The 21681-nt window shown below is 34.1% G+C and overlaps 2 protein-coding genes across 2 annotated transcripts in view; one reads left to right on the top strand and one right to left on the bottom strand.

Annotated features, from left to right (window-relative positions):
- The window catches only part of LOC142978527 (sodium-dependent neutral amino acid transporter B(0)AT3), a 43259-nt gene extending 28067 nt beyond the window's left edge, over nucleotides 1–15192 (bottom strand). Inside the window, exon 1 of the mRNA XM_076123006.1 lies at nucleotides 14188–15192. Within this exon, the coding sequence (XP_075979121.1) occupies nucleotides 14188–14877 (690 nt within the window). The 5' untranslated portion in view covers nucleotides 14878–15192. The remainder of the gene's footprint in view (nucleotides 1–14187) is intronic.
- Nucleotides 15193–20552: 5360 nt separating this feature from the next.
- bc10 (BLCAP apoptosis inducing factor bc10) lies at nucleotides 20553–21336 on the top strand. Its single transcript, XM_076122597.1, has one exon. It carries the CDS (start codon nucleotides 20736–20738, stop codon nucleotides 20973–20975), a length of 240 nt encoding a protein of 79 aa, XP_075978712.1. The 5' UTR covers nucleotides 20553–20735; the 3' UTR covers nucleotides 20976–21336.
- The last annotated feature ends 345 nt before the right edge of the window (nucleotides 21337–21681 follow it).

Genomic DNA, 21681 nt, shown 5'->3' with positions numbered 1-21681 from the left:
AACTCGCGTTGTTTGTGTTGGGATAACTACCAATTTCAGTGAAATATTACTGTACTACGCCAGTCGATTCTCGCCTACGCGCCGCCTACGCCGTAGCCGCCTACGTCGTAGACACCGTAGACTGTAACTGAGCTACCATTTATTTCAAGCTTATTGTGTAGTATAAATAGCTGCATTCATAATGCACTCAACTTTTATAGGTTTAAATGTCAGTGAGTGAGCTTCAATTAGTTTGTTTTGAAAAGGCTTTCTTTATAATTTTTGAAGTTTGAGTTTTTTAGGTACTTCTAATTTTTTAGGCAAACTTTAACCTCTTTATTTATTGAATAAGGTACCATAGACCAAAGTAAGGAGTTCCATTCCAAACCTTTAAATCTGTTTTTAACAAACGAAGCGAAAACAATCCTCGTTGGAACAAAAGTTAAATTATGGTAACTAGTTTTAATTTTTATATTACACTAGCTTTTTAATTTTAATTTCGGTTTTGTAGTTTAGACGTGAAAGCGTTAAAGACACACAGACAGAGCTACTTTCGCATTATAATATTAATAGAGATTTATGACTCAACCAGCGTCTATCAACAATTTTTTATTCTTATAAAGCACCCCTAAACTTGCCTCTACGTCATCATCACTACCATCAGAATCAACTCTAAAGCCTTCCCATTAACCTAACAATGACCTTACACAATACTATCATACCAACTCTATCCACACTAAGTGCATATTGCACTACTAACATATACGATATATGTACCTTATATTAAGCTTAGTGGATTAAGGCAACGCGAGGTTATATGTGGCCAGTTCCATCATGATTATAAAGTGTGGGTAGTTCTGCAATATATATATGTTTTTTTAACGACAACTCCGTCACTAAGACTGCCTCTTGTGTCGCGGAGACTTTTACAAACATATAAACAACGGACACAGAGTACAACAATTATTTGTGGATCGGACAAATAATTGTTCCATGTGGGAACGACCTCCCAAATTTTAGCGGCGTGGCGATGTAAACTACTGCGCCACGGAAGCAGTCAATATATTATATATACGATATATGTATGTACCTTGTATAGAGCTTAATGGATTAAAAGCAACGCGAGGTTCTATGTGGCCAGTACCATCATGATTATAAGATTAACCGTGATGTGGGATTTGCTTTCGTTTTGACTTTGAGATTGCTGAAGGTAGTTTTCTACACTTGGGACTGTTATAACGTTTTCGTATCGGGTTTTTGGCAGTTTTTTTACTGGACATAATGGATAAGTTTTAACAAAACATGTGATAATCGGCACGAGGAATGTTTCGAAGTGGGCTGTGGACGCTTAATAATAATGTGTTAAACCATTCTATAAATTGATTTATGTATATGTTACTGTAAAAGCCCGAACTGTGGTAAATCCTAAGATTTTTTCACAGTAACATATACATATAAAATAATAGGAAAATGGAGTCAGAAGAAAACATGATATAGGCAATAGACTCTCCCCCGATTACATGGGACTAAAGCTGTAAATGGCGAAACATTAGTGTATTTCATACACCTTCGGTTAACGGGTGATGTATTTATTTTCCCATTATTACCCTTCATACAATTTCAATAATAATTAGTACATTTACATAACAAGCACGTTTCAGTACATAAACAGAGAGAAAACTTGGCACATTATGTTCAACTCATAACGAGAGTTTGACGCAAACATCGCTAAATTGTCGACGTTTACAAGTTTTGACTTAAAATGTTACGTCACACTTTGAAGGAGTGGTATTAAAGATTGCTAATGAGTATGGCGACTTTATTTTAAGTTTATTAATTTTTATATAATTTTAAAACATTTTAAAAATTATAATCCGAGTGAGCATTTAGACACCGATATAGGCTAGTGTAAAAAAAGGAATTTAAAGTCAGCTACAGTTATAAACATTTTTTGTCTTGTATTTACTGTTTTTTAATTATTAAGTAAGGAATTTCATTTGCACATACACGATTAAGGTTCTAGTATTGTACCACCCACTGAAGAACACATTTCATATTGTCATTGATTATAGTTGGGTTATTTGAAGAAAAAATATATGCAATAAATATTGTTGAATGTAGCTTATTTAAATTTTAAATAGAACAAGTACATACAGTAAATACGTTGTATTGTCATTAAAAATCATGAGAGAATATTTCATTAGCCCCAGAAAAGATCTTCGCAAGAAAAAACTACTATTGAATTATACACATAGCATGACATCTATCCCAATGCTTAATTCCTACTATAGAAATGGTAATACAAGTACAAAAACAAAAGAACTCCCAAAATCGAACATCTAAGTTCACTGACCTCTCGTACACAAAATGTCAATGAACTCATTACACTTCACTTAGCAAGAAGGCTGGCAACTATTTCTAACACGCGACTAATTTGTCTAATAGACAAGAGACGGTTTCAACCCGGTCCCGGCTGTCGAGAGAATATTTGTTAAGTAGGGTTGATAAACGGCTGGAATAATTTGAATTTTGTAGGAAATGTATTTTTTAGAAAAGATAGTTTTTTTGAAGACTTTTATTTTATTCTTATGATAACTAGGAACAAGACTCAGAAAGAAATTTCTTAAAGATATTGGTTAGCATCACGTTATTTTTTTCGTCGATGGGAAAACACTAGACTCCCTGTAGGGTCTTATATCATCGACTGATAATATTTATTATAAAAATATAGTTATTGATGAAACCTAAATACATATAACGCAAGGGTGACTGTCTGAATGACACAGTGATCTATCAACGCACAGCCCAAACCACCGTACGAATCGAGCTGAAATTTGACATGCAGGTAGACATTATGACGTAGGTATCCGCTAAAAAATTATTCTTCCCCAAAGAGGTGAAAGCCACCCGGGGAAAGCCACGGGCGGAAGGCTAGTCTGTATATATAACTTGATTAAACTGAGTGTCAAAACAAAACGTATAGGAGTAATCACAGGAAGTGGACCAAAGATTGCATGTTAAACGCTCACAAAAGGAAAGGAACAAAAATCTTACAACAGTTTTAATACCTAAGTAAAGCTCAATATCTATCACTAATTTATAAGTCTCTCGAAATACATTATATAATCTGTATATCGAGCCAAATATTTGTCCCCTCGGGAGCGGATCCTCATGATATAACTCCATTTAGCCCGTCACGGCGAGCCTCATATAAACCACACAAAAGTGAGCCCCGGAGACGAGATTCAACGGCACATTTATTATAAGTATGTATTATTGTATATAATACTGGGTCCGGCCATCGAGGAAAGATTTTCCGGCTATTTGACGAGTTTTGGGGAATATAGATTCGTTTTTTTGGTCTAGCTACGTTGTGATAGAATGTAACCTGATATAAAATATTAAAAACAGCTTATCATAATGCCGATAACTTATTAAATAAGCTTTTTCTATAATGCGTTCTACAGTCTATTTTGTATCAAATTAGTGATTAAAAAACTAAGTTTTCCATAGAATTATTATATTTAAGACATAAAAGTTTTTAAAAGGCTCGCCCTCTTTTATATGACACTAACATTGTTAAATGGAGAACTGTAGGAATATTACAAACACCTCTGTCTACACTTTAAGCTATAAAAGGCGTGTTGTTATATTATAATCTATACTAATACTATAAAGCTGAAGAGTTTGTTTGTTTGTTTGTTTGAACGCGCTAATCTCAGGAACTATTGGTCCGATTTATAAAAAATCTTTCAGATTTAGATAGCCCATTTATCGAGTAAGGCTATATATAGGCTATATATCATCTCGCTACGACCAACAAGAGCAGAGTACGAGTAAAAAATGATACAAAAACGGGAAAAATTTTGACGAATTCTCTCTTATGTGACGCAAGCGAAGTAACGCGGGTCAGCTAGTTATGTAATAAACCAAGGTTAGAGACATCTTTCAACGTAATACTCCAATATTACGTTTAAGGGATCAAAAGGAAAAGCCAGTTTCTACAAAACAATAAAGAATAATCCACAATTTAACTTCATGAAGCTGCACCGAGTCACAGTCGAGAATTTACGAGATTTAAATCCCAGTCGTTGTATAAAAGCTGCTACCATAAACAAGTTTAGAGAATAAAGCCGCCATTCGCCTTTCAAATCGTCGGCTTGAGCGCGCCAAATTGACAGATGACAGTAGCAGTTATCGCGAGGCACAGGAACCGCGTTTGCAGCCAACTGCAAAATACTGCTTATTCGATTGTTGTAAGATTTAGGACTTGCGAGCGTTTAAAATGGAATTTTAAAATGAAACCATTTTTTTCAAACTTGTAGTAGAATAGAAATAGAAGTACTTTGACAGCGCGTATTTTTTAGTTAAGTTACTATTTTATAAATTTAGCACTGAATTATTTCATGCAACTTTATAAATATATAAAGTTGCCCTCATTCTGGCCGGATTTACCACGTCGTCAAGTCAATTTGTTTAGATTTATTCTTCACAGTCACACCCTTTCCGTCATGGTCGTTCACGAAAAAACAACACTAATTATTATTGTTAAACCCATGTTATTCAAAACAACGCCTTCGAATTAATTAACTGTTTTCAACAAATGTAACTTGATGCGACCCCATGACGTGACCCACTAAACCCCAAGTGGGTACAAACCCCCATTAGGGTAAAAGTCCATAGTAACCCAACCTTGTCCCAATTCTCATGTTAGATAAATTTTACCTCTTGGTAACCCTTTTTTACAGATGTTACATTTAAGAGAAAATTGTCGGAACTCGGAAACGAGTGCTCCTCGCGCGCTAGAGATTCCATTTTCTTTTATTTTAATTGAAATCTTTGTATAATTTGTTTTAGCATTACTTAAGACTTAGTAAAAGCATTTTTTATAATTTATACAAAGAAAGGCTGAGAATCATCTTTCATCTATTAGATGAATAGAATCTTAGACCAATTTTAGTCTTAATTTTCTTTATAGTTTATTAATTGGTGTATGAAAACTCTAAACAAATTATACAAAAATTAATCGCAACTTAGGTAGGACTAATACTACCTATAGACGATCAAAACCGGGGTGAAAAGCTAGCTAAGAATAAGCATTTTCGCACTTAGTTCCTCAAACAATACTTTATAAAAATGCTTAACTTGTTGAATAAAAAATATTCTCAGCTTATTCTAGATAAAAACTTCTTCCATACAAGTTGTGAAGAGTTTGGAACAAAAACGCTTGGACTGCTGGCATAATGCCAATATAATAAGACCTGCAAGTTGCAATATATTGAGCTCGGGAAAGCTTTTACGATCAAAAACTTTATGTAGTTGGCAACTCTTTTTTATTAGTATGAAGAAAATTACGCTGTTTCAGTTTTTTTTAAAAAAGCAAATACACTACGTTTTTGCAAAAATACAAATACAGATTTTCTTGCAGTACTTAATTTCGCCACTTACATGAAGCTAAAGCCTCCACCTTTTTAAACTATTATTTCAATTTTTTCTCCTTTTTAAACCTTTTTAAACCGCTTAAAGTATATATTCCGTAAAAAATACTTTATTATCATCATTTTAATACTTAAGTAAATAATTTCCCTACTGTAATTATTCTCGATTATCGCCCCTACAAATAAAAACTTTTTAATAAATATTATAATTTATTTAACAATTGAAATATGAAAACTCACATCCTTAAAAAATAATTTTACCTCTAAAACAACAGTAGCACAAGTTCGGATAAAAGTCACGAATTACTTTTTATAACCACAATGCTTGTTACAGAATGTCTTTGAAGATTAGCGTAAAAATGTTGTACCTCTAGAGGAGATTATCTCCACCTTGTTAGCTAAAGTTGTTTTTTGTTTTTACAAGAGCTATTTCGCAAGTATTTAAAATTAAGCAGATTAAAGGTAAAGCACGTAAAATAGAAATTGTGCAAATTACGCGACCGCGCAAATGGTAACGATTATAAACTATCGCGACTGTACCCATACCTAATATTATAAACAAATAAGGTATCCAAACCTTTATTTTTCAATCGCGCTTAAGACCTTTATAATATTACGAGAAAATGTTGCTTTTCCTTTCCAGTAACTTAGAAATACTGTTCTAGAAACTACATTAAATAAATCTATCTATACTATATTAAAACTGAAAAACTATTGGTTTAGCCGAATGTATCCATCTCAGGAACTACCGGACCAGTTTTGAATAGGTACGCTAATCACATAATATTCTTAAAGAAACCTAAAAACAATCTAACATCACTTTACTACGGTAGCTCAATAATCACCACAAACACGTATCAAAAAACACAACTCATCAAAAACAGCATATTTAAAACATGTACATAATTTTCGACATTCTCTTACATAAGTTTTCCTATACAATTCGAAACTGAATGATCTCTTCAAAGTTCAAACTAGCTAAACCGAAATACATAGTTACGTAACTCGATGTTGCTCTGTGGTCGTGAATAGCAATGGCCGATCGTATACTGATTTGAAACTGGAACGGTTTCAGTGAGGCCACACATACGGCGTGATTGTCTTTGATACAGACATGACCATAGATGTTTGATATAGATTTTGAATGACTTGGACACAAATTGAAGTACAAGTTGCCTGTTAGATTATTTTAATATTATGCTGGTTTAATATATAATTATATAGGTATGAAGTACTGTAAAGGCTAGTTAAGGGATGGTTTTAGCATCATTTAGTTAAGATAAAATCAATACATTGATTCTATAAGATATTCTCGTTCATTGACGTAATCTAACTGATTACATGAATTAATTTACTTTATAAGCCATTTTATAAAGTAAATCGTAGAACAAAAAAGCAACCACACCTAACAGATACAACAATCCATTCTCTACCTATCCCCAATAGTGCAGAATGTGTGTTTGTATAATACACGTATTTCGGCCGGCAAAAAAATCGCTTCAAATCAACGTTTTAAAAAACTTCTCATTCGAAATATCGATACTGGTTTACTCTATAAACTTTTTGCGGTGCATATTCTATGTTTACAGTTGCAGTTCAATTACGTTTTGTATAAACTCTCAACTCGAGATCAATATGAACCGCGCTATCCATTGAATTGCTTTTATATACCACTCTTATAACTGCAGTGAATAGAACTGAGTTCAACGAGAAATAAATGTCGGACATTTCATTTTATTTATAGGTTATGTGATTTCTACTACGTTTATATGGCACTGTTTAGCCATTTTTATATAATCTTTGTGGTAGAATAAAATAAAAATGGTTCAGGCCGTTTTCACCACTTTTGAATAAGTAAATAATTTAATAGCGCATCAGACCGAACTTCCACAGATTTTTATAAAAGTAAAATTAAATTAAATTTAAATCATGAAAGCCGATTGGCACATATTCAGATATTCGGACAAGGAAAATGAGAATTACCCAATAATTGAATAGCGCATCAGACCGAACTATCACAGATTTTTATAAAAGTGAAACTTTGCTACGTGCTATTAAGTCTCGCAGAGTATGTATCCAACCTTAAGAAGTCAATTAAGGTGCACTATACAATAATTAGTGTACTAAGAGCACTCTTTTCATGATTAATTGTTTTATACCTATTTGTTTCGGCATATAACAAACATCAAGCATGTATCCAAGGTACGTAACTCTTGTAAATAAGTCTTTTAAAGACGTCTCGAGGAAAATTTCCATTTCAGAGACATAACTTTGAAATTAAACACGAACATCAACTGTAAAACGTAAAAGGTATTTTTTTATACCTTTGAGCAATAAAAGTGGGATATTTAGATTATTTTATGACTGCCTCGTAAATTGTGTGTACGTATATTGTTTAGTTTTTAACTACTAGATCCTTTTGATAAGTTATGAATAAAATTTGTTGAATGGGATTTAATAAAGATAATAATTTGAGAGCAAAATACAGATTATAGACGGAACATTCACAAATAATTCGAAAACACTACCTTAAACCGAGCTACGAAGTTGTAAATAAATGAAAAGATTTCTGACACCGTACGTTTATAATCAAACGCAATTCGTGATTTCAATATACCTATTTAAAATATATGCAATTAAAGAGGCTCTACACTCGGATTTGGCAGCAAATAGTGTTAACTGCTGTTTGGTTAGATACTCTCTGAAATTAGCATTAAATTTGTCGACAAACGGTTCGGTCCGATAGATATTTGAGGCGAACAAATTGAGTTCATAGTAATTCAAGCACGCTTTGCGGTTATCAGCCAGCTGGCTAGACTTGGGGAATACTTTGACTATACGAAGGTGTTTGTACTTTGAAAATGAAAAATATTTATTGCAGCAATAGACAAATACAAGTTTCTAAAATAAACACTTCACATTATTTCTATATCTAAAGCTGATACATTCTTAACGGTAGGAACAATATCTGGTGGTCTTCTCACTAGGCATGCCTGTGTCGAGAAGACCGTCTACGATTTACAAAAACATAGTTTCAGTCGTTCAGTTTTACAATTTCACGTTTGTTTGTAGACACTAAACAAATTAACTTGGTAAAGTCAAGTGCTAACTTCAATTTCAAGTCATTAAATCATGTAAAATGCTTGATTTTACTATCGAAAAACTGTTTTTAAGTTGCTGTGTGCTGACGTTTTTACAGTTTAGGTGGAATTAAAAATCTAAATCAAATCATTTATTAATTCAAGTCAAGTACGGACACTTATGATGGTTACCTAAAAACACGTAGTGAATTTACCGCCAGTTCGAAAGGTAAGGCTAATAAGAAGAGCTGGCAAGACACTATATATTTATTTATCCATTGGTTAAAGTAAGAAGATGGTCCCACCAATGTTACCCAACACATGTAATGGTATGATATCTTACTCTTGTTCAGATAAAATTAGCAGCTCCTCTCGTATTGAGTGAAGAGTCTTGAGTCCGCCCGTAAGTGCCAATAGGAGATTCTTAATTGAAGCAGGAACTGAATTTTTTATCAGTAAGGTTTCACCAACAAATAACTGCTGAATCCGCGATGAAATGTAAATTTTTCAATACAATCTTAGAGACCAGTAGCGCGATTCTCTACAATCGGAACCATCAAATATTGAAAGTTAGACATTTAAAATGCACTGCCAAAACACTTACTACGATGGCCGTTAAAGGCACTGATCAGATTTTCATACAACATTTCTCGATAGTTAGCTGGTTGTCGGTATTCGATAGTAGTAGAGAATCGAGTTAAAGCATTGCTTGTTTATAGAACTCCTAAATATACCAGTTAGTCTACACAGTTGTAGCAAATAATAACATATGTATGTTTCATACGACCCGTGACTATACAAAACTGACATATTACTACAAAGCTTTCAACTAATATTCAAATAATTGAATAAACAAAAACAATAAGCTCTGTGACATCGATATTCCGTATCTAGTTCACGGCAAAAGCTCGTAAAATAGACAATTAATTAAAATAGGACGCGTTTTGTTTGCGAACCATCGACAATAGAGCATCGACAATTATTGAATGCGGGCGCCATATTGTATAAGAGTATATTTCTCGATTGGTTTATTAAATTCTGTATTTTCCTGTTACATTTGCTGACGGAACATTTTCTCGGAATATGATGTACTCTTTTACATCCAATGTTTATATAGTGAAAAGTTATAATCGTGTTTATTTCATAATAAGGCTGATAACATTGCGCCGAAACGTCAGGCATTTCAACGTAAAGTGCTTATTCGCGTTAATTCTCTTATATGATTAACATGCAACGCGAAACTTTAAAGTTACAATAGGCTGATGAAATGTTATTTAAAATATAGGGTGAAGTATTATGCTGAAAACTTATTACCATCCGAAATAAGTTCTATATAATCAATAACCCATTTCGCAAATAAAAGACGTAATCAGCTGACTTAAAACTCGAATTAAACTTCTCTACACAAAGCTAAATCGCTTTTGAAAATAAATTCACAATATAGCTTCCAAGATTCTATAGATAGGTTTAATCGCTTTGTGGGAGAACAAATTACTTTTTTTCGTTTATCGATCGTATTGAAAAGATTCATTTTGGTGGCAAACGTTGAACCTTTCGTAGTCTCTGTAGTAATTCAATATTATTGCTCAAAATAACAGAAATAAATATCAAAACTATTGTTTTTATATTTAAAACTACTATGCGAAAATCTAACATTTCTGCTTTTCGCCCTTTGTTGCGATATTGGCCGCATATACATCGTAAGGGCCTAACTAGTACGCCCGACATTGAAAAACCTTATTAAAGGCCAAACTACGGGCTACGGTGAAATTGAAATAGCTTTTTTCTGACTTACGAATCAGTTCCTCGCGATAACAGGGCGTATTATACACTACTAATCACACAAACTGTCACTCCATCAATAAAATATGTGATATACATCCGAACATGATAAATACGCAGAATATGCAGATATTTACATAGTTAAAAACATCTGTATATAGAACGGAAGGTATAGCCAACAAGATTTATTGCGAGGGGTCCCCTAACCCACCGGGTTATGGGTCACCAGCCACGGGGCTAAGCCTGTAAATTATAGCAAAACAAAATGTCATTCTGCGACTTTTTGAATTAATATTTGAAATACTAATATTGAGATTGTTTTTCTGCGGCTGTGGTGTATTTGATGATCGCGAGGTAACGGGCTCGATTAGCAAATCGGAGAGAGGTTTTATTGCGCTATTCTGTTTTAATTATATTTTTGTTATAGGTCTAATGTCTACGCCAAATTACATCAAATTAAGTTGCGCGGTTTATATAGCCCAGATAGACATCATCAATAGAAATATACTTATAATATGATTTAAGTTTCTACTTTAATTAATTTTTAATTTTAGGAAACGGTTATCAGTATTTTTGTATAGATATAGATTTAATATATGAAGAAAATGATAAAATATAATATAATAGTTAATAGAAATTGACGAATATTTATAATCATTGATTTATCGATAGTTCATCAACTATATATGGCGCATTTTCGACCGGAGGCACCGGTTGATCTGAAATGCGCTCTCCGCCCTATATCTCGAAAACGGTTCACCGTAAAAAAAATGTTTTCAAACAATATTTGTAGAGAATTTTATACTGTACAATATTGATAAAAATACAAATAGCAAAAATCCCATAGAAAATGAGATATTTACAAAAAAAGCGCAAAAAATCGGTTTTTGTGACTTTTGACCTTGAAATTTTATAGTTGCGTACACCCTACCATATGTAGGTTTTGAGACAACTTTTAGGGTGTCAATATACAAGTATTTACAGACTTACAGCTGGGTATCTCGAATTCCGAGATTCTTACCTAATCTAAGCTTAAATGACTGGACTAAGACGGTGGTTAGCATTGTGCTCGTTATATGGCAATACTCATGCCCCCTATTTCATCGGACTGACATTGTAAACGGCGAAACGTACGTGTATTTGATACCTCTGCTTTCAACTTCGGGTAAAACAGGCTAGTTACAATAATAAAACTTACAATATAACCTGTAAATCGATTTAAAACTTTATATAATGTAAAAGTTTTTCCATATTGTGGTTCAATCAATATACCGAGTGTATGTAACTTTTGGTCGAAACCCGCCATTACTGGTGACGTTTCAAACATGCCTGTCAGCACGCCGCAACGCTGGGAAATTGTTTGTATAAAAATTTCATTTAAATTGTGCATGAAAATCTTTTAAGCTTTTATTTATTTTTCAGTAAAATTTTAATAGCTTTGTGATAGTTTGTTTTTGAGAATATGGTTTTCATTTAATATTCTATTTGGACTGTTTATTGTCTCTAAATTACCGTTTTACTAAACCTATTTTTACACGGACTCGTATTTTTTTAGCTAAGTTTTATATAGCAGCTTGCTAAATAGGCTAAGTTTTTGATACAAATAATAATATAAGGTACTATCGTTAACTAAATATATTTTATAGTTAAAGAGCCATTTTAATAATTAAGGTCCAATTGATACCATCGAAGAGGTTTTTACTTCTAAGCTATTTCCAGAATTACTTGTAAGTGAAGCCGACCGTACGGCCAGCAAACAATAAAAGCCTTTTGTGGCAAAAATCGATCAATCAAAACGTCACTATATTTCAGACTTATATCGACGTCAATGGGCTGAACAACATAAATGCTGACAGAAGTAAATGTATTGTAACAGGTTTAATACAATCTTTTGTAGCTCGATTCTCTACCACTGTCGACTACCGACAACCGGCTAGCTATCGAGAAATTTTACACGAATACCTGATCAGCGCCTCTAGCGGGCGTCGTTCGAACTATTTTGGCAGTACATTTTAGATATCAAACTCTCGATACTCGATAGTACCGACTGTAGAGTATTAGTAACTGTAGGTAGTAGACTGGGTTAACGAAAAATTATTAAACATGTATTCGTAAAAAGTTCATATAAAATGCCCAGGCTATGTAATTTTGGTGGTAAATAGTGTTGAAATTGTAATTACTACAGACTAAAACATTTTATTAACTTTGATATCAACGAAAATACGAAACTGTGACGTCACTATTTCGTATTCCTATACTAAAATGTATTTTTGACATTTCATAGAGAGAAATTGATTTGACTGGTAGTCATATCTACCCTATTGTGCTAGTGAGAGTAACCTCAAATATAACCACTTCTACGTACCGGCCACTTGCAATAAATTATTTTTTCTTTTTTTATCTTTGAGTATACACCAGAATTTTGGAACGTTGCCCAGTTCTTGTCAATAAAGGATTATTGCATTTGCCGATAGCTGGTGTAGTTTATGTAACATTATGAACTGAAATCAAGTTGTTTAATACCAATAACGGCTTTTGAAGGCTTATGAAGTTTAAGTCGCATATCGTATGCTCATTAAAATTTGCTGCTTTAGTATACTACCTACTTTTAAGAGCTAAATAGATCATAGACCAATAAAGAGCTTAGACATGTTAGATAAGACATTTGTATGAAATGTCTAAGATGTTAGAGTCAAACCTATGACAATATTTATGGCCAACACTGCATGTAATGTAAGCGATCGCCGGTTAAAAAATCAATGGTATTAAGACGTTATTTATTACAAAATTATGATGTATAACTTAATTGTTATCAATATCTATAAAATTTATGTAAGTTCAATACAGTTATGAGCTTTTTGATTAATTATTCCATCAATCTTCAGCTTCTAATTGCTTTCCCACAAATATTATTTCTTCCGATAGACTTTGTTTTACCAACAATAAATACAGTAGAGTAACGGCAATATTTCATTTCCCAATATAGTTATTGGGAAATGAAATATTGCCGTTGCTCTAACGTCCAATCAGTGTGGTCCTAAAGATATTGATCTGTATTGAAGACAATGTTTGAGAAACAGCTGTTTCACTAAACGGGTCGACCAGTGCCTCGATTCTCCTCTACTATCGACTACCGACAACCGGCTAGCTATCGAAATTTTGACATTTAGAATGTACTGCCAAAATGTTTCCTACGACACCCGTCAGAGGCGCTGATCAGATTTTCATACAAAATTTCTCGATGACAGTTCGGTTGTCGGTAGTCGATAGTAGTAGAGAATCGAGGCACTATATTGAAGACAATGTTTGAGAAACAGCCGTTTCGCTAAACGGGTCGACCAGATTGTATGAAACGACGGGACAATATACGAAATTACTTTGGAGATTAGATCTCGCTATATAAGCTTTGTCCTCAACATTTTAACTCCACACAAGAATATACAATATCTCGTTAAATTAATTTGCATTTTTTATCAAATAGTCATCATCTCCAAATTGTACGATATTTTATATTACAGAAGATGTCTAACATATAATTTAAACTGCACTTAAAACAGTGTAGAGAGGCAAGAGTTATGTAATAAATTATGTTTAAATTATTTAGACGTAAGAATGTTTAGCAATATTTTAGTTTATCCAGCTAGTAGGGAAGCCAAATGCGTTTCTACTTTTATATTTCATAGTTTTAAGAAGATTATTATAACTGTGTTTTTCTTATTATGGGGTTCTGACTTACGCTCGTAGAGTTGAAAGCCGTCATTGAAATAAAGGCTTAAGAAAAGAATATACTGTTATAGAGCTACTAGCTAGCTAGCTAGCATCGAAATTTCTTCACACATTTTTGTCGAAATACCCTCAAAAACCACAAAGAAAAAGGTCGTATGTCTAAATATAGAAAGGTTACTTACGGCACACTCCGGTTCTGTTATATAAGATCCATTGGGGAAGTACTTCTTAGGGCATTCGGACCACGGCAACTCCGCTTGGAAGCTCTGAGCGAAGTAGAACAAACACCACGCGATTATAGAGTTGTAATACAATGCCACATTGAAGGAAACCACTGCAGAACTGATGCCAATACCACCGAGATACGGAGACACCTGGTGCCAGACGCCTATAGCACCCTTACGAAGCCGTTGCCCTATAGCTAACTCCAAGTAAAATATCGGTATCCCCTCAATTGCCAACATCACGAAATATGGAATCAGAAAAGCGCCTCCTCCATTCTTTTGAGCCAGGTATGGGAATCTCCACACGTTACCCAATCCTACTGCATATCCAACGGTCGCTAGGAGAAAAGTTAGTTTGCTGTCCCAGGACTCTCGCTCGGCTCCTCCACCTTGAGGCTTCAAATCCTCAGGCTCTTCAACAGAACTGGCTTTGCTGGTCGGGGTCTCAGAAGACCGTCTGTTCGGGCTGGTGTCTTCGAACGCCTCGTTAGTTGCTCCGTACATGACGTGAGTACGATGAGATGTGTGGCCGTTCTCCATGGTCACTAATCTGCCCCGCAGTTCCTTCATCTCCATGCGATCTATGGAGCGCTGAGCGTACAGGTCCCGCGAACTCTGCCGCCTCATCAAATGTGCTGTATTCGCCATCTTTTCAATTTTATTTTACTAAATACAGCTTAAATCTATTATTGTCGTATTGTCATTGTTTAAAACGATTCAGATTCCGTGTCGTGGCACATAATGAGGACCAATAAATTACACGTGAACGTTACGATCGCTTTTATGTTTAATGGCATCTCTATTGATTTATTATCGTACATTTTATATTAAACACTGATTTATTTTATAAGAATTATTCACTGAACTTCGTTATTTGTATGGAGTAACACAAAACTGGTTAAATTAACATATTTTTTGGTTTTATTTTTGATATATTTGTGAAAGGAGCGGTCACGTAACGCGCGCCGCTGGCGGGAAACTCTCCCGATGTGGGGGTGTGGGAGGTCCCTTCTGTTCCGCGCATGCGCGAGACTAATGCCCTTTCATGGGACTTACACTCAAATGGAAATTTTTCAATGAAAATGGCTTGGATTTTGAACGTCTGTGAACACAAATAAGTCTCATTGTTGTTGAAATACGTTGATTGTGCTCGACAGGAAAATGGCAGCGTGAAAGGTTGATTACACCTGAATAACAGTGATTCAGGGGTTTAACTGTTGGTACAATACATAGTACTAGATGAGATAAAGATCTTCTCATTCATTTCGTTTCTACTTATCTTTTATGAATGTAATTAACAACATCTGTAGCAAAACCTTTGCAATCATTGAAAACTAAAATTTTAACGAATGCTCGATCTTATAGGCGACGTCACTTAATACAATATTGCTTGAACTAGCTAAGCTTTACATATTTTTATGAAATTGTGAAGTCTTATTATATTTAAGGCGTGGATTCGATTCCCACACGGGCCAGATATATTATGTATGTCTTTGGTTCTTATTTGTAATTTAGTAGTTACTCCTCTTGAATAGTTTGTGTTAGTTGTTGCCTTCTGTGGACTGCCTGAAAAAAACCGATTCCTGCACTGTTTCTTGTCGTCTTTCTCATAACTATTTAAGTAGGTTACCTTAATAAAAAATTCTTTCGAAAGTCAGCCAACGATCTATCTAATACGATACAATAATTCAAATATCAAATAAAAATCAAGTATAGATTAAAATTGAATAACCTATGTTAATAAGGACTATGACCTCTCAATCTTATGTTCTATTCCACAAGTTTAAACGGTAAAGAAAGGGACAGAGTACATAGTGTCATTGGACCCAAAACCCTTGTCACTATGAAACAAATGATTATTATATTGTGTATGGCAATTTGGAGCGAGAAATTAAGACTGGATATTTTGGTACAATAGATATATTATGTTCATTATAATTTACCTCAAGAAAGTAATACCAAATTAAGTTATTAAGAATCTTGTGTTGATTTCTTTGCTATTATACTTTCTTAATTATCTTCCTAAACACCAAATGGAATAATAATAAACTGGTGGCAATCGATCATCGTTTAAAGATGAACAGTCCTAAAATATTCACCATGATTTAACAACGTGCTCTTGTTCACCATCTACTGGGTCAAAACAACTATGTACCTACTTCGATTTTTAACACCACATCTGTTGTGTCAAATTTAAAATTTTACCGCCAAGTTTTACCCCTAGTTAAAAAGAAGGTAAATAAATCGGGATCCTTTCTCAGCTCCTATGAATACAGTATCCAAAGCTATAATAAAAATCGAAACAGTTTAGAAGCAGAAACCGAAGAACTTGGAAAATCAGATCGTTAGCAGTTTCAAAGCAAAAAACTACAAGCAAAAGTTTTACAATAGTTTCTCATTCATTTCAACAGAAGCAGTTTTATCTCCGATCAGATAGAATAGTAATCTTATTAAAATGAATGTCTGTCTCAAACAATGTCCGCCATTTTGCACGTTAGAACACAAGAGTAACGACTTAACGCAATGTTCGTGATCTTTGTTACCGCAGCAGAAATATGGGAGGTGATTTAAACTGTCTTGTACGATATAGGAAACTATCTGTAGTGAGGAAACGTGTGCCATTGACATGTTACTTTATTTAAGAAACGAGACGCTTCTCCGAAACGATAGTAGGTAGTTGGAATCGTTTGAGAATTGTAATAATTTGTGAAATGGTTAGGTACAGAATAAAGGATATCTAATGCTATTAAGATATTAAATACTGTTTAAAAGTTTACAAAATATGTTTTGGCCCATGGAAGTATTGGGCTTATCGGTCAAAATCGGCCCTTCATTGGGTATAAATATATAAGACGCTAAAATAATGTGTATCTGATCTTTGCACCTAAAAGGCTAAGACAATAACGACAAAATTTTGAAAGTAATAACTAATTTTTACTTTTAAAGTTTTATCATTGACGACGTGAAATGTTATCAAAGTCATTCAAACTTATTGCTTGCTAGCCAAATAAGAGATTTTATAAATTAAATGGCCAATAAAATGTACCGCGGCCATAATGAACTGTTAACGAACTGAGAATTAGATTATAAATTTAATTAAACCTCCGTGAATAACAAAGGAAATTAAATTCTAATTAAAATGTCATTATATCAATTAATTAGTTCGAATATTTAGGTCACGCGCGTGTAATAAGTTATTGTTTTTACACTACCTACCTACTCGATTGAACATACCTTGATAGATGAATTGCCAGGAAATACTCAGATATACCTTCGCGTATTTTTAGATATCCAAAATGGAATAGTTTAGTACTTTAGGCAAAAATTCCTCACGAACAGTTGCTTTTGCAATAAAATAATCCTCTGTCTGATACATATTGAATTAATTACATAACTACCAATTGATAAGTATGGGCGATGACTATTTAGTGCAATAGAGTCATTTAATTTAAACATTTGAGTTCCAAGCTCATAAAAGTAAGGCTTTGACTTTTCAAACAGTTTATCTAGAAAATGGAGAATAACGGTTTATTTTCAAAATGGAGACTAAAATTTCCGATCATTCGAAGAATTTGTACACAATTTCAATGAAGCATCTACAAAGGATTGATAGTTTCAATATTGTCTCTGACTAACATTCTAAGCGCGTTTGAGTAACAAAACTTGTTCAAAATTGTTTATATTGATAATGGTGAAGGCGGGACGAGTACCACAGACATTGATAAATGATTGTGAAACTCTTTTTAAATAAAATACTGAACTTAAGAGAAAGAGGTTGTGTCGTGCGGTTTTTGGTTTGTTTATTGATTACTGGATGATTTGGTAGGTATTATTCTGCTGTAATTCGGAGTCGCTGGATTTTCGATATCTTCAAAAAAATACGGTCGAATTAAAAACATCCTCCCCTTGCTGTCGGTTAAAAATTATAACTATATTTCCGCTAAAGGTCCTTCACTCTTTCTTATGGCAAAATTTGTATGAAAATCTGTTCAGTTAGTTTAAAGCTTATCGCAATAAAACAAATAGACAAGTGCACAAAAGTTTTTTACAAAAACACTCGCATAAGTCAGTAGGGACGTAAGTACCTAAATACTTTTTGCCCGCAACTCAAAAAGCGGGTCAAAGAACCTTTGTGGTTCTATATTTAGCGGGAAAAATATGCTACGAAACATGATACAATATACTTTTACCCGGACCTTACATATTTTAATAAATATCTATTTAATAGAGGCTCTATCAATCATGGCGGACTATCCTCCGAGACCGGCCATTGTCCGTTTAATCACCTCGTTTATTCATTACTCCCTTGAACAATATTGAATGTCGGTGTCGAAAATATAAGAATTAATTTATTATAATTTATGACGTCGATACATATATTAACAGCTAGGTATATATTTAATAATATGATTTCAGTATAATATGTATTTGCACTTCGACTCTTACTGACACCTGAAATTTATATTTTCAATGACTCGTCGTAGTTTATGCGATTGGGTAAGTACTATTCCGATACTAGTCCATTTGGAATACTTCATCATGGCTTAGCCTTTCTTCCAAACAATGTTGGAGTCGGCTTCCAGTCTCACCGGATGCAGCTGAGTACCAGTGTTTTACATGGAGCGACTGCCTATCTGACCTCAATTACCTGGGCTATAACACGATACCCTTCGGTAAGACTGGTTGTCAGACTTTCAAGCTGCTGACTACTGTTAACGACTGTCAAAGATCTTCGAAATTCACAGCCGGGACCCACAATTTAACGCGCCTTCCGAAACACGGAGGAGTTCGATATCTATAAGATGATCACCCATCCACAGAACAACCTCGGCAAGCGTAGCTTAACCTCAGAGATCGATCCGCGCGGCAGTTGTTAACTAAGCCACGAGCCCATTTGGAATACTTAAGTACCTAAATACTTTCATAAACAACGTTAAAAGTGTGATATCGGTTCAAAAATACTAATTAAATTCTGCAAATGCAAACAGAATCATACCTTTTCCTTTTTTTCGCATTCCAATTTAGTTTTTTATAAGAATTTTAATAAGCTCCCGTTCACGTGGCTAGGGAACGCTGGCATTATGCCAACTCACGGACAAAGTTCAGAGAGCATTCTCATACGGTCGACATATTGAAATATGAAAATGTATAGAGGCTGTGAAATATGTGCGGTGTCCACACCCCTGTTACACAACAGTAGCGAAACGTAGGAGCGTAGCACCTTTGCTACATAGTATTAATTAGTCGCATCTAAAACGCATCCAAATCCTTTGTTTGTATCCATAGCACAGTTGAAGGGTCGTGGATTTGGTTTTTACACTGAGTGAACATTTGGATGATCAAAATAATTAAAATCATTATCACTAAATTTTTGAGCAAACATGTGGCATGAGTGTAAAGTGCATGTAACCCGTTCTCAGCTTTAAAAAGATCGATTTAACTTCTTAAGATTGTTTGACCGATTAAGCTGAATAATTTATTGATCCCTACGGATATATAATTCCGTGGCAGGATAGAAGATAGCTTAAAAAATAAACTAGCAAACCGCAAGCCCATTGCCAATCTCACTCATAAAAAATATATGACATGAATATGAATACCAAATCCCGAACAATGTGCGTAATCCTTACATTCCTAACACCCTGTAAATGCAAATCCCTTCGTGTTTTAAGGTTCAAGATTAAACGGTGTACGGCCCTTGAGTGCCTAAAGACTTTGGCAAGTAAACAAATGACTCAAGCGGCCCAAACAAATGAGATGGTGTCGTTCAGAATACAATGGCACATTATTTTCCTATGGGGTGCTTGAAATGTGATTGGTACCTTTAGCTATTAAATAAAAAGTCAACCATTTTGAAGAAACTGAATTAACATTAAATGGGAAAACATTATAAAAAATAAGAAGATATTTTAATGACATTATTTATTATATTAGCGAATCATACCTACGTCTGATAGTGAAATTAATGTTAGCGTGGAGAGGAGAAAGGAGCCCTTTTTTTCAGACCACATACCTACATACTTAAAATCACGCCTTGTTCTCGTAGAGGTAGGCAGAGACCAAAGAACGCTACTTGGTAAGATCCTTACAAACTTTCCTTGCCTCAAAACAGACCAGAATATTACAAAAATACACAAATACAAACTCAGGAGTGGGTAAAGTAGAAGGAAAGCTACATATTAATATACATACAAATATAATATTATAAGGTTACATCAAGAAATGCTCACCTACTCCGCATACCTACGAACCTACACTGAAACGGAACGTAATTTTATTATGTTGGCAATAAATTAAAAATTTATTTCATTTAATGGCAACTGCTTATCTGTCACTTTGTCACTTCAACTTGTCAGAAATTGAACGCAAATCGAAATTGCATCAACATTGTCTAAATCGGTAAAAATAATGAAGTTATCATAGGAATCATGTCGATTGCGACACAAATGCTAATCCACGTTAGTGCTACGCGATAGTGTTGACCATTCGCACGCGTACTCGGCGACATGTATTGTTTGCAATGGCTAATCCCTGTGCTTCTAATTCCGAAGCCCGTGAACCCGGCTTTAGTGAACACACATGTTATGTTCATGGTGTTATATCTAATAGGATTTTTCCTAGAAAGGAAGCCGTGTACCGTTTGCAGTGTCGTCTTCCTCGCAGCAGTGATATTAATTTGTTATAGCGGTATCGGAAATTGTTTGTTCTGGGCCAGCCAGTGTGACGGAGAGAAATACGACACCTAGCCTTGCCAACAAATCTTCCAGAGTTTCCTACATACCTAAGTGCTCAAAGTGCAACACAGTGCTCCTGTCAACGAAAGGCGGGAAAATCGCTACAATGCGAAGTTGAACACCACTATCATTGCCTGTAGCAATGATTATAAAAATAAAGTTTTTTGTATATTTTTGTAAATAAAACGTTTTATTTAACAACGACATGACGATATCTCGTTCAGTAATGTAATGATTCCAAAATGGAAGTAATGTGCCGATCTGTACTTAGTATCTCAAATTCTTACGTTGATTGTTTGAAAAATGTGATGATAATGTACAGTTATTCATAGTGATTAATATTATTATAATGTGAATTACAATTTGGGGATAATTTGTGGCTTTTATTTGAGTAATCAAGCCTTTGTTGGAGAGACCTTGATGTGATACCTATTAATTTACAGTCAACAATGAATATAAATTGCAGACACATTGAGACATTTTTTTATAATAGCCAAGCATTTTTTATTTGATAGCAATTGGCACTTTGCAATGGCATTATTACTAAAAACTATTCTATTCTCAAAGTACATATTATTATTGAACATATTATAATCAATATTGTGTCTCAAAGACATGATAAAAAATGTGCATTACACAGACTATAAGACTAATAGTTAAGAGATCAGATTGATCAGTTCACTTAAGTAAATGTTTTAATAATTATAGTGCTTTACTA

Source organism: Anticarsia gemmatalis, chromosome 14 (assembly GCF_050436995.1).
Source record: "Anticarsia gemmatalis isolate Benzon Research Colony breed Stoneville strain chromosome 14, ilAntGemm2 primary, whole genome shotgun sequence".
Taxonomy (NCBI): domain Eukaryota; kingdom Metazoa; phylum Arthropoda; class Insecta; order Lepidoptera; family Erebidae; genus Anticarsia; species Anticarsia gemmatalis.
The sequence above is the reverse complement of the archived record's forward strand: the minus strand, read 5'-3'. Positions and strand labels throughout refer to the sequence as shown.